This window comes from Oncorhynchus mykiss, chromosome 13 (assembly GCF_057628025.1).
Source record: "Oncorhynchus mykiss isolate SJ-2025 chromosome 13, ASM5762802v1, whole genome shotgun sequence".
Classification (NCBI taxonomy): domain Eukaryota; kingdom Metazoa; phylum Chordata; class Actinopteri; order Salmoniformes; family Salmonidae; genus Oncorhynchus; species Oncorhynchus mykiss.
The window spans coordinates 67,527,928-67,540,383 of record NC_143034.1 but is presented as its reverse complement, the minus strand read 5'-3'; the positions used below and the strand labels follow the sequence as shown (position 1 = coordinate 67,540,383).

The following is a 12,456-nucleotide window of genomic DNA, read 5'->3' as shown; positions in this document are numbered from 1 at the left end:
ACGACAGATTTTTACCTTGTCAGCTCGTGGATTTGATCTTGCAACCTTTTGGTTACTAGTCCAATGCTCTAACCACTAGGCTACTTGCCGTCCCCGTATATCTTCAATATGCACCTCGGAATTGGATAAGGAAACGCGCAGTTGTGTCCCCGATGTGTCTGTCTTGATTTGTAGCCTGTGAGAAAGACCCGATCAGGTGACCAGCATTGGCTAATAAGAATTGAGCTATCTGAGAGAGACATTTGAGTGAGAGGTGCTTCGGAGCTTAGGAGCACGCAGCCGGGAGAAGGGAATTATAATGATAATGATTTTATTCACCTGTAATCCAAAGGGGATTACAGGTGATGTCGCCGGGAAATGTATTTTGAAAATGTGCATGAGAGACTGATGAAGTGTGTACAGACAGTGCAAATAACAAAGCAGACCTCATGCCTTTCATGCAACTTGTATCATGCAGCGTTAGAATGTATTAAAAATCTAAACATATAGCCCAAAGTTTGTCTCACAACTAAAGTTGCATAACGTACTCTATATTAATCATATAGGAGGATCTGTTTTTTAGTCAACCTCTTAACACAGAATAGCCGCATGCGCATCACTCCCTCAAATCGTTTGGACTAAATATAATTTTTATTTTATACAGCTATGTTCAAATGTATTCTTCATACTATAAAATAATATAAAATAATGCCACGGAATTCTAAGTAAATCTTCTCTGCTAAATGAACTAGTGAGCCCACATCCATTTGACATAGCCAGATCAGGACCATAGCCAGATGACAACTCAGAGTATGCTCTTCTGTTCTTCTGAAATAGACTACATTTTCATATCATGTTCCTTTAGACCTGTCTAAAATAAATAACAGATTTATTGTGATGGTGTAGGCTTTATTACATGGATTTATTATACTTTTTAAAATGTAGATGTTCCAAAGGTCTGTATCAGTGGCTTGTAGGCTATGCATGGAAGCCAGCAGATGCTAAATGGGTTTTTGTTCATTAACGGTCAATTACCTTGAGATCGGCAGTTATTTGCTTGACAAGCACCGGTTGACAAAATGTCATGACCGCCACAGCCTTCCTATGACTCTTAACATTGATGACGATAGAATCTGATGGTCTTGCAGGAAGATGCTGATGTCCCTGTGCTGGTCCACTCCAGACAGATCACATCGCTGGCTTTAGAAGCTCATTGATTAGAGATGGCCCACTCCAGACGGATCACATCGCTGGCTTTAGAAGCTCATTGATTAGAGATGGCCCACTCCAGACGGATCACATCTCTGGCTTTAGAAGCTCATTGATTAGAGATGGCCCACTCCAGACGGATCACATCGCTGGCTTTAGAAGCTCATTGATTAGAGATGGCCCACTCCAGACGGATCACATCGCTGGCTTTAGAAGCTCATTGATTAGAGATGGCCCACTCCAGACGGATCACATCGCTGGCTTTAGAAGCTCATTGATTAGAGATGGTCCACTCCAGACGGATCACATCGCTGGCTTTAGAAGCTCATTGATTAGAGATGGTCCACTCCAGACGGATCACATCGCTGGCTTTAGAAGCTCATTGATTAGAGATGGTCCACTCCAGACGGATCACATCGCTGGCTTTAGAAGCTCATTGATTAGAGATGGCCCACTCCAGACTGATCACATCGCTGGCTTTAGAAGCTCATTGATTAGAGATGGCCCACTCCAGACGGATCACATCGCTGGCTTTAGAAGCTCATTGATTAGAGATGGCCCACTCCAGACGGATCACATCGCTGGCTTTAGAAGCTCATTGATTAGAGATGGCCCACTCCAGACGGATCACATCGCTGGCTTTAGAAGCTCATTGATTAGAGATGGCCCACTCCAGACAGATCACATCGCTGGCTTTAGAAGCTCATTGATTAGAGATGGCCCACTCCAGACGGATCACATCGCTGGCTTTAGAAGCTCATTGATTAGAGATGGCCCACTCCAGACGGATCACATCTCTGGCTTTAGAAGCTCATTGATTAGAGATGGCCCACTCCAGACGGATCACATCGCTGGCTTTAGAAGCTCATTGATTAGAGATGGCCCACTCCAGACGGATCACATCGCTGGCTTTAGAAGCTCATTGATTAGAGATGGCCCACTCCAGACGGATCACATCGCTGGCTTTAGAAGCTCATTGATTAGAGATGGCCCACTCCAGACTGATCACATCGCTGGCTTTAGAAGCTCATTGATTAGAGATGGCCCACTCCAGACGGATCACATCGCTGGCTTTAGAAGCTCATTGATTAGAGATGGCCCACTCCAGACGGATCACATCGCTGGCTTTAGAAGCTCATTGATTAGAGATGGCCCACTCCAGACGGATCACATCTCTGGCTTTAGAAGCTCATTGATTAGAGATGGCCCACTCCAGACGGATCACACCGCTGGCTTTAGAAGCTCATTGATTAGAGATGGCCCACTCCAGACGGATCACATCGCTGGCTTTAGAAGGTCATTGATTAGAGATGGCCCACTTCAGATAGCAGAAGCAAGTTTATGTCTAGTCTTGCGGTTGTTGCCACCAAAAGTGAGTTCCACATCAACACGGGTGCCTTCCAACCGAACATTCTAATATCCATCATTCTATTAAAGTTGCTCTTTTCAATTGGGATATCATCATATTCCAGTGTAATTGTGGTCTTATGAAAGAATCAGACATCGAATGTGTTTCAAATCAACACTGTTGCTCTAATCAACCAAACATTCTACAATTAAACATTCTTCAACTTCAACTTTGGTTGATTTTGTATTGCAGAAATGCCATGACAATGAAAAATAGTGAAATGAATGGATGTACTGTGCATCATGTAAAATCAGTTTTATTGAACACAACACGCAAATGCACTAATTGCCCAGATATTTGTGATATGCAATCTGTTTCTGTGCTTTATTATAGAATTATAAAACATACATGAACACACACACACACACGCACACACACACACACACACACACGCACACACTCTCTCTCACCATTTTTTTTATTTCACCCTTTGAACAAATGAAAGCCATTTTGAGTGATAGTTAATTAAAATGTAAATGTTACCGCCAAGTGAGAAAAAGCTGTTTCTCATTATAGAGAATAGATAGGCTATTAGGATGAACCTCGGTGCTGCACTTATATCCTTTGTGTCTCATCAAACCACTGACTGAGGTGGCCTGAAGCCAGAGAGGAGAGGGAGAGATACAGACATGGAGAGAGCAGAAACGAGGAAGCAAGGAGGATGCGGTGTGTGTGTGTGTGTGTGTGTGTGTGTGTGTGTGGGGGGGGGGGTGGAAAGATTTCCTTGAGGTACAGGCTGTTCATTCCCCTTTCAAATTGGTGGTGTGTTTAATAGCCTGATACACACACCTCACTAATACATTGTTTGCTAGACTACTCTGCCCATAGTGGGTGAAAATGTGCTTTGGTGATGACTTTTCACTTCCTTATGTTATACAATACATTTTACCAAGACACATGGGACTCTTCATGTTCTGAATGGTTCAGTGGGGTCTTTCTCCAACATATCATTAACATTATACCCAAAAAGTCAGATTTCGGAACCTAATACATCCGATAATAAACACCAGGCTCTGTCGCGTGGTGCTGCATTATCGCCAACATTTTGAGGATTTTACATTTAGTGGCCATCATCTTCCAAGTTGTTTCCACTGGTTGCAAAATTAGCATGATATGTGCTGAATTCAATTTAAAAGGATTTGGAGGAAAAAAAGCTTGGGGTAGTCTCAGTGCTCCGTTGACATTTCACAGAGATATGCTTGTTTTTGTGAGAAGTCTTCGAAAAAGAGACTTCACAGTAATTTGAACAGCACATATGAAAATACTACAGTGAACAAAAATATAAACTCGACATGCAACAATTTCAAAGATTTTACTGAGTTCCAGTTTCAAAAGGAAATCAGTCAATTGAAGTACATTAATTAGGCCATAATCTAATGATTTCACATGACTGGGAATACAGATATGCATCTGTTGGTCACAGGTACCTTAAAAAAAGGTAGGGGTGTGGATCAGAAAACCAGTCAGTATCAGGTGTGACCACCATTTGCCTCATGCAGCTCAACACTTCTCCTTCTCATAGAGTTGATCAGGCTGTTGATTGTGACCTATGGAATGTTGTCCCACTCCTCTTCAATGGCTGTGCGAAGTTGCTGGATATTGGTGGGAACTGGAACACACTGTCGTACACGTCTATCCAGAGCATCCCAAACAGGCTCAATGGGGGACATGTCTGGGCTATTTTTGTGTACAGATCCTTGTGACATGGGACTGTGCATTATCATGCTGAAACATCAGGTGATGGTGGTGGATGAATGGCACGACAATGGGCCTCAGGATCTCTTCACGGTATCTCTGTGCATTCAAATTGCAGAAATGCAATTGTGTTTGTTGTCTGTTGCTTATGCAACACATATCATAACCCCACCGCCACCATGGGGCACTCTGTTCACAACGTTGACATCAGCAAACTAGGATTCATCCATGAAGAGCACACTTCTCCAGCATGCCAGTGGCCATCGGAGGTGAGTTTTTGTCTACTGAAGTTGGTTACAATGCTGAACTGCAGTTAGGTTAAGGCTGGACGAACAACGAGCATGCATAGAAGCTTCCCTAAGACAATTTCTGACCATTTTTGCAGAAATTATTCAGTTGTGCAAACCCACAGTTTCATCAGCTGTTCAGGTGGCTGGTCTCAGATGATCCCACAGGTGAAGAAGCTGGATGTGAGGGTCCTGTGCTGGTGTGGTTACCTGTGGTCTGCGGTTGTGATGCCGGTTGGACCTACTGCAAAATGCTCTACAATGACGTTGGAGGTGGCTTATCATAGAGAAATTAACATTAAATTATCTGGCAACAGCTCTGATGGACATTCCTGCAGTCAGCATGTCAATTGCACACTCCCTCAAAACTTGAGACATCTGTGGCATTGTGTTGTGTGATAAAACTGCACATTTTAGAGTGGCCTTTTATTGTTCCCAGCACAAGATCAGCTTCTTGATATGCCACACTTGTCTGGTGGAAGGATTATCTTGGCAAAGGAGACATGATCATAAAAAAAACTACTGTAAAATGACAGTGAAAATAACAGTAGCAAGGCTACTTAGGATCTGAGGACCCATGACAAATCGTTTCAGTCTCATGAGGGGGAATAGGTTTTGTCGTGCCCTCTTCACGACTGTCTTGGTGTGTTTGGACTATTCTAGTTCGTTGGTGATGTGGACACCAAGGAACTTGAAGCTCTCACAGGAGTGATGGTTGCTGATAATGGGCCTCTTTACGCCTATGTAGATGTTCCATTAAAAATCTGACATTTCCAGCTACAATAGTCATTTACAACATTAACAAAGTCTACACTGTATTTCTGATCTATTTTATTTTATTTTAATGGACAAAAAAATGTGTTTTCCTTTCAAAAACAAGGACATTTCTAAGTGACACCAAACTTTTGAACGGTAGTGTACATATTGTTGACATAGAAGTTTACATAATAGTTATGGTTCTAGATGAAAAGCTGTTTCAGGTATTTGAAAAATGAACATTTCGCTTACCACCCCCCCGGCCATCCTCCCTCACTTTGTGCCCACTCAGGTTTTGGGGTGCATGACGCCCTTGGTGGCCAGTTTCTGCTCTGCTTGCTTGTACAACTCAGAGAAAGAGCACAACACGTACTAACAGCAGCGGCCAAACAGCCTACCCAACTGTTCTGAGGCGTCAGGATCGTTCTGAAGCACACATACGCACACATTCTTTTCACATAAAAGGCACTTTTCTTCTACCTTTTGCAGCATGTGTGTTGATAAGAGTCTCTGTCAATGTCATCCATCTCTGTGTTCTGTCTCCTTCAGGATTGAAGACCTACCTGATCTCAGGGAGGAAGGTGGAGCCGTGCCACTGTAGCTGTTCCCAGCTGGGCCTGGTTGGCCTGGAGCCTGGGGGGGACACCCGCTGTCCCACATCCCGTGCCCACACCCCAGATGGACCCCCCAGAGCCCCCTCAGCCTGTGGCCTACCCCAAAGAGGGGCTCCCGACAAGGCCAAGGTGAGGACATGGTATTCTGCAGGGTAAAGGGGAGATGGGGGTCAGGTGTGTGCTCATTCCCCTCTGGTGGTTTTCTACTGTGTAACTTGGATAGACATAATCTTTGGTTGTAATAGCATACTGTACGTTGACTTCATTTAGAAAATGGTCATAGTGTAACAAATGTTCAGCTCAGTAGACATGTCTTCAGAACATAATTGTAGGGCCGTGTGTTTTGAGCAGTATGTGACATGTATTTTAAGCCTTATCCAGAAATTAAAATTACGCCAAAAATATAAGGAATTGTTTGAGGATGGTGTTGGACCATTTGACCTAAAAAGTTAATCAAAGTTTAAATGAAGGTTAAAATCCAAGCATGTTACATAATTGCACAAAACACAGGGCTCTAACTTAACAATATCTACAGTTGAAGTCGGAAGTTTACATACACCTTATACATTTAAACTCAGTTTTTCACAATTCCTGACATTGAATCCTAGTAAAAATTCCCTGTCTTAGGTCAGTTAGGATCACCACTTTATTTTAAGAATGTGAAATGTATGAATAATAGTAGAGAGAATGATTTATTTCAGCTTTTATTTCTTTCATCCCATTCCCAGTGGGTCAGAAGTTTACATACACTCAATTAGTATTTGGTAGTATTGCCTTTAAATTGTTTAACTTGGGTCAAATGTTTCGGGTAGCCAGCCTTCCACAAGCTTCCCACAATAAGTTGGGTGAATTATGGCCCATTCCTCCTGACAGAGCTGGTGTAACTGAGTCAGGTTTGTAGGCCTCCTTGCTTGCACACACTTTTTCAGTTCTGCCCACAAATCTTCTATTGGATTGAGGTCAGGGCTTTGTGATGGCCACTCCACTACCTTGACTTTGTTGTCCTTAAGCCATTTTGCCACAACTTTGGAAGTATGCTTGGGGTCATTGTCCATTTGGAAGACCCATTTGCGACCAAGCTTTAACTTTCTGACTGATGTCTTGAGATGTTGCTTCAATATATCCACATAATTTTCCTTCGTCATGATGCCATCTATTTTGTGAAGTGCACTAGTCCCTCCTGCAGCAAAGCACCCCCACAACATGATGCTGCCACCTAGGTGCTTCACGGTTGGGATGGTGTTCTTTGGCATGCAAGCCTCTCCCTTTTTCCTCCAAACATAACGATGGTCAATATAGCCAAACAGTTCTATTTTTGTTTCATCAGACCAGAGGACATTTCCACAAAAAGTACAATCTTTGTCCCCATGTGCAGTTGCAAACCGTAGTTCGGCTTTTTTATGGCGGTTTTGGAGCAGTGGCTTCTTCCTTGCTGAGCGGCCTTTCAGGTTATGTCGATATAGGACTCGTTTTACTGTGGATATAGATACTTTTGTACCTGTTTTCTCCAGCATCTTCACAAGGTCCTTTGCTGTTGTTCTGGGATTGATTTGCACTTTTCACATCAAAGTACGTTCATCTCTAGGAGACAGAACGCTTCTCCTTCCTGAGCGGTATGACGGCTGCGTGGTCCCATGGTGTTTATACTTGCGTACTATTGTTTGTACAGATGAACGTGGTACCTTAAGGCATTTGGAAATTGCTCCCATGGATGAACCAGACTTGTGGAGGCCTACAATTTTTTTCTGAGGTCTTGAATGATTTCTTTTGATTTTCCCATGATGTCAAGCAAAGAGGCACTGAGTTTGAAGGTAGGCTTTGAAATACATCCACAGGTACACCTCCAATTGACTCAAATTATGTCAATTAGCCTATCAGAAGCTTCTAAATTTTCTGGATTTTTCCAAGCTGTTTAAAGGCACAGTCAACTTATGTATGTAAACTTCTGACCCACTAGAATTGTGATACAGTGAAGTGAAATAATCTGTCTGTAAACAATTGTTGGAAAAATGTCTTGTGTCATGCTCAAAGTAGATGTCCTAACTGACCAAAACTATTGTTTGTTAACAATACATTTTTGGAGTGGTTGAAAGACGAGTTTTAATGACTCCAACCTAAGTGTATGTAAATTTCCGACCCTTGCTTATCCACAACGCATATAATGTAATATTCACCAACAGAGACAATTCTCTACTCTCTTACTGTTACTCGATAAGTGTAGGAGTGTTGAGCTAGGATCAGGTCACCCCTGTCCATATAGTCTTATTCATTATGATCTAAAAGGCAAACCTGATCCTAGATCAGCAAGCCTACTCTGAATACGGCCCATGTTGACATTAGTATAAATCGGTTTTGGTCCCTATGGTGAGTTTAGTGTCATGATGGAGTAATGAGGCTCCATATAGAGAGAAGATACAGTGCATTCAGAAAGTATTCAGACCCCTTGGTTTTTTCTACATTTTGTTACGTCACAGCCTTATTCTAAAATGGATTCAATAAAACATGTTCCTCATCAATACCCCACAATGACAAAGTCAAAACAGGTTTTTAGAATCTTCTGCAAATGTATTAAATATTAAAAACTGATTGCATTTACATAAATATTCAGGCCTTTTGCTATGAGACTCGAAATTGAGCTCAGGTGCATCCATTTTCCATTGATCATCCTTGAGATGTTTCTACAACTTGATTGGAGTCCACCTGTGGTAAATTGAATTGATTGGACATGATTTGAAAAGGCACACACCTGTGTATTTAAAAAGTCCCACAGTTGACAGTGCATGTCAGAGCAAAAACCAAGCCATGAGGTCGAAGGAATTGTCCGCAGAGCTTCGAGACAGGATTGTGTTGAGGCACAGCCTCCAAAACATTTCTGCAGCATTGAAGGTCCTCAAGAACACAGTGGCCTCCATCATTTTTAAATGGAAGAAGTTTGTAACCACCAAGACTCTAGAGCTGGCCGCCCAACCAAACTGAGCAATTGGAGGAGAACGGCCTTGGTCAGGGAAGTGACCAATAACCCTATGGTCTCTCTGACAGAGCTCCAGAGTTCCACTGTGGAGATGAGAGAACATTCCAGAAGGACAACCATCTCTGCAGCACTCCACCAATCAGGCCTTTATGGTAGAGTGGCCAGACGGAAAACCACTCCTCAGTAAAAAGCACATGACAGCTCGCTTGGAGTTTGCCAAAAGGCACCTAAAGGACTCTCAGACCATGAGAAACAGGATTCTCAGGTCTGATGAAATCAAGATTGAACTCTTTGGCCTGAATGCCTGGAGGAAACCTGGCACCATGCCTACAGTGAAGCATAGTGGCAGCATCATGTCTGGAGGAAACCTGGCACCATGCCTACAGTGAAGCATAGTGGCAGCATCACGTCTGGAGGAAACCTGGCACCATGCCTACAGTGAAGCATAGTGGCAGCATCATGTCTGGAGGAAACCTGGCACCATGCCTACAGTGAAGCATAGTGGCAGCATCATGTCTGGAGGAAACCTGGCACCATGCCTACAGTGAAGCATAGTGGCAGCATCATGCTGTGGGGATGTTTTTCAGCGGCAGGGACTGGGAGCCTAGTCACAATCAAGGGAAAGATGAACGGAGCATTATACAGAGAGATCCTTGATGAAAACCTGCTCCAGAGCGCTCAGGACCTCAGACCTGGGTCGAAGGTTCACCATCCATCAGCACAACGACGCTAAGCAAGATACTGCAGGAGTGGGATCTGCTCTCCATCCAACCTGATAGAGCTTGAGAGGATCTGCAGAGAAGAATGGGAGAAACTCCCCAAATACAACCAGAGCTTGTAGCGTCACACCCAAGAAGACTCGAGGCTGTAATCACTGCTAAAGGTGCTTTAGCTAAGTACTTAATTAATAAAGGGTCTGAATACTTATGTTAATGTGATATATTCTAGAAACCTGTTTTTGCTTTGTCATTATGGGGTATTATGTGTAGATTGATGAGGGGAAAAAACAATTGAATCAATTTTATAATAAGGTTGTAACATAACAAAATGTGGGAAATGTCAAGGGGTCTGAATACTCTCTGACTATCACATATTTACTCTGCTGCTACACCTATATCCAGTATTCACTACTCTCCTCAGTCATACAGTACGCACACAGACTTGCTTTATAGATACCAATTAGCCCCCACAGTTCCACTGTAATCCTCCCGTAGCACCACTACATCTGCCAGTGCTGGTCGTGGGGGTCTTAGGGAAAGGCAGATGAGAAGTGAAGAGGGGAGAGGACACAACTGCTGTGTCCTTGGCATTACATGAGGTAACACACGTGGAGAGACGTTAGAAAGCCCTTCACATGGACTCACACACTTCACTGGTACAAACCCTCACTTCATTGGCTCTCTCTCTCTCTCTCACACACACACTTCACTGGTACAAACCCTCACTTCATTGGCTCTCCCTCTCTCTCTCTCTCACACACACACACACACACACACACACACACACACACACACACACACACACACACACTTCACTGGTACAAACCATCACTTCATTGGCTCTCTCTCTCCCTCTCCCTCTCACACACACATACACACTTCACTAGGTTTAATGACGCCTCTTTGAAGCCGTGTCCTTTCTGTGGGCTTCTCATCCCTCTCAAACACTCACTTGTCCTCAGAGCCTGACTTGGCTGAGTGTGAGTGTATGTGTGTGTGTGTGTTTTTCTCTGTGTATCAGGCTGTGTGTGTCGCCTGAAAGTGAGCCAGTGTTCACAGTATTGTCTGGCTGTCTGTTTTAAGTCTGTAGGTGTATGGGTGCGCACGTACACGCATGTGTGTCTGCATCACGATGTTACCAAGTACCTTGAACAATCCTTTCAGGGCCAGTGCCTAATCATCAGATGAGTGTATATCTGTCTCTGTCCATTCCTTCAGCCTTCCCCAGCCTCTTCTATGTCATCCCTATCTCCACCTCTATCACCCTGGCCCTGTCTCTCATCCCTCTTCACCTCTCCTTGTCTATCACTCTCTCTCATCCCTCTCTTCACCTCTCTTTCTCTATCACTCTCTCTCATCCCTCTCCTTCTATCACCCTGGCCCTGTCTCATCCCTCTCTTCACCTCTCCTTCTCTATCACCCTGTCTCTCATCCCTCTCTCCACTTCTATCACTCTGTCTCTCATCCCTCTCTTCACCTCTCCTTCTCTTTCACCCTGTCTCTCATCCCTCTCTCCACCTCTATCACTCTCTCTCATACCTCTCTCCACCTCTCCTCCTCTCACCCGGGCCCTGTCTCTCATCCCTCTCTCCACCTCTCCTCCTCTCACCCGGGCCCTGTCTCTCATCCCTCTCTCCACCTCTCCTCCTCTATCACCCTGTCTCTCATCCCTCTCCACCTCTATCACTCTCTCTCATCCCTCTCTCCACCTCTCCTCCTCTCACCCGGGCCCTGTCTCTCATCCCTCTCTCCACCTCTCCTCCTCTCACCCGGGCCCTGTCTCTCATCCCTCTCTCCACCTCTCCTCCTCTCACCCGGGCCCTGTCTCTCATCCCTCTCTCCACCTCTATCACTCTGTCTCATCCCTCTCTCCATCTCTCCTCCTCTATCACCCTGTCTCTCATCCATCTCTCCACCTCTCCTTCTCTATCACCCTGTCTCTCATCCCTCTCTCCAACTCTATCACTCTCTCTCATCCCTCTCTCCACCTCTCCTCCTCTCACCCGGGCCCTGTCTCTCATCCCTCTCTCCACCTCTCCTCCTCTCACTCGGGCATTGTCTCTCATCCCTCTCTCCACCTCTCCTCCTCTATCACCCTGTCTCTCATCCATCTCTCCACCTCTCCTTCTCTCTCATCCCTCTTTCCACATCTCCTCCTATCACCCTGGCCCTGTCTCTCATCCCTCTCTCCACCTCTCCTCCTCTATCACCATGTCTCTCATCTATCTCTCCACCACTCCTCCTCTATCACTGGCCCTGTCTCTCATCCCTTTCTCCACCTCTCCTTCTCTATCACCATGTCTCTCATCCCTCTCTCCACCTCTCCTCCTCTATCACCCTGTCTCTCATCCATCTCTCCACCTCTCCTCCTCTCTCATCCCTCTCTCCACATCTCCTCCTATCACCCTGGCCCTGTCTCTCATCCCTCTCTCCACATCTCCTCCATCACCCTGGCCCTATCTCTCATCCCTCTCTCCACCTCTACTCCTCTATCACCATGTCTCTCATCTATCTCTCCACCACTCCTCCTCTATCACTGGCCCTGTCTCTCATCCCTTTCTCCACCTCTCCTTCTCTATCACCCTGTCTCTCATCCCTCTCTCCACCTCTCCTCCTCGATCACCCTATCTCTCATCCCTCTCTCCACCTCTCCTCATCCTGGCCCTGTCTCTTACCCTTCTCCTCCTCTATCACCCTGTCTCTCATCCCTCTCTCCACCTCTCCTCCTCAATCACCCTATCTCTCATCCCTCTCTCCACCTCTCCTCCTCTATCACCCTGTCTCTCATCCCTCTCTCCACCTCTCCTCATCCTGGCCC

The 12,456-nt window shown here is 45.0% G+C and overlaps 2 protein-coding genes across 3 annotated transcripts in view; one reads left to right on the top strand and one right to left on the bottom strand.

The window, feature by feature from the left end:
* Window positions 1–12,456, bottom strand: part of vasnb (vasorin b) — a 438,263-nt gene that overhangs the window by 353,662 nt on the left and 72,145 nt on the right. The window lies entirely within an intron of this gene.
* adcy9b (adenylate cyclase 9b) overlaps window positions 1–12,456 on the top strand; it is a 92,903-nt gene that overhangs the window by 61,736 nt on the left and 18,711 nt on the right. For both annotated transcript variants that reach the window (XM_090197318.1, XM_090197317.1), the window contains exon 2: window positions 5,884–6,077. In XM_090197318.1, coding sequence (XP_090053444.1) covers window positions 5,884–6,077 — 194 coding nt within the window. The remainder of the gene's footprint in view (window positions 1–5,883; window positions 6,078–12,456) is intronic.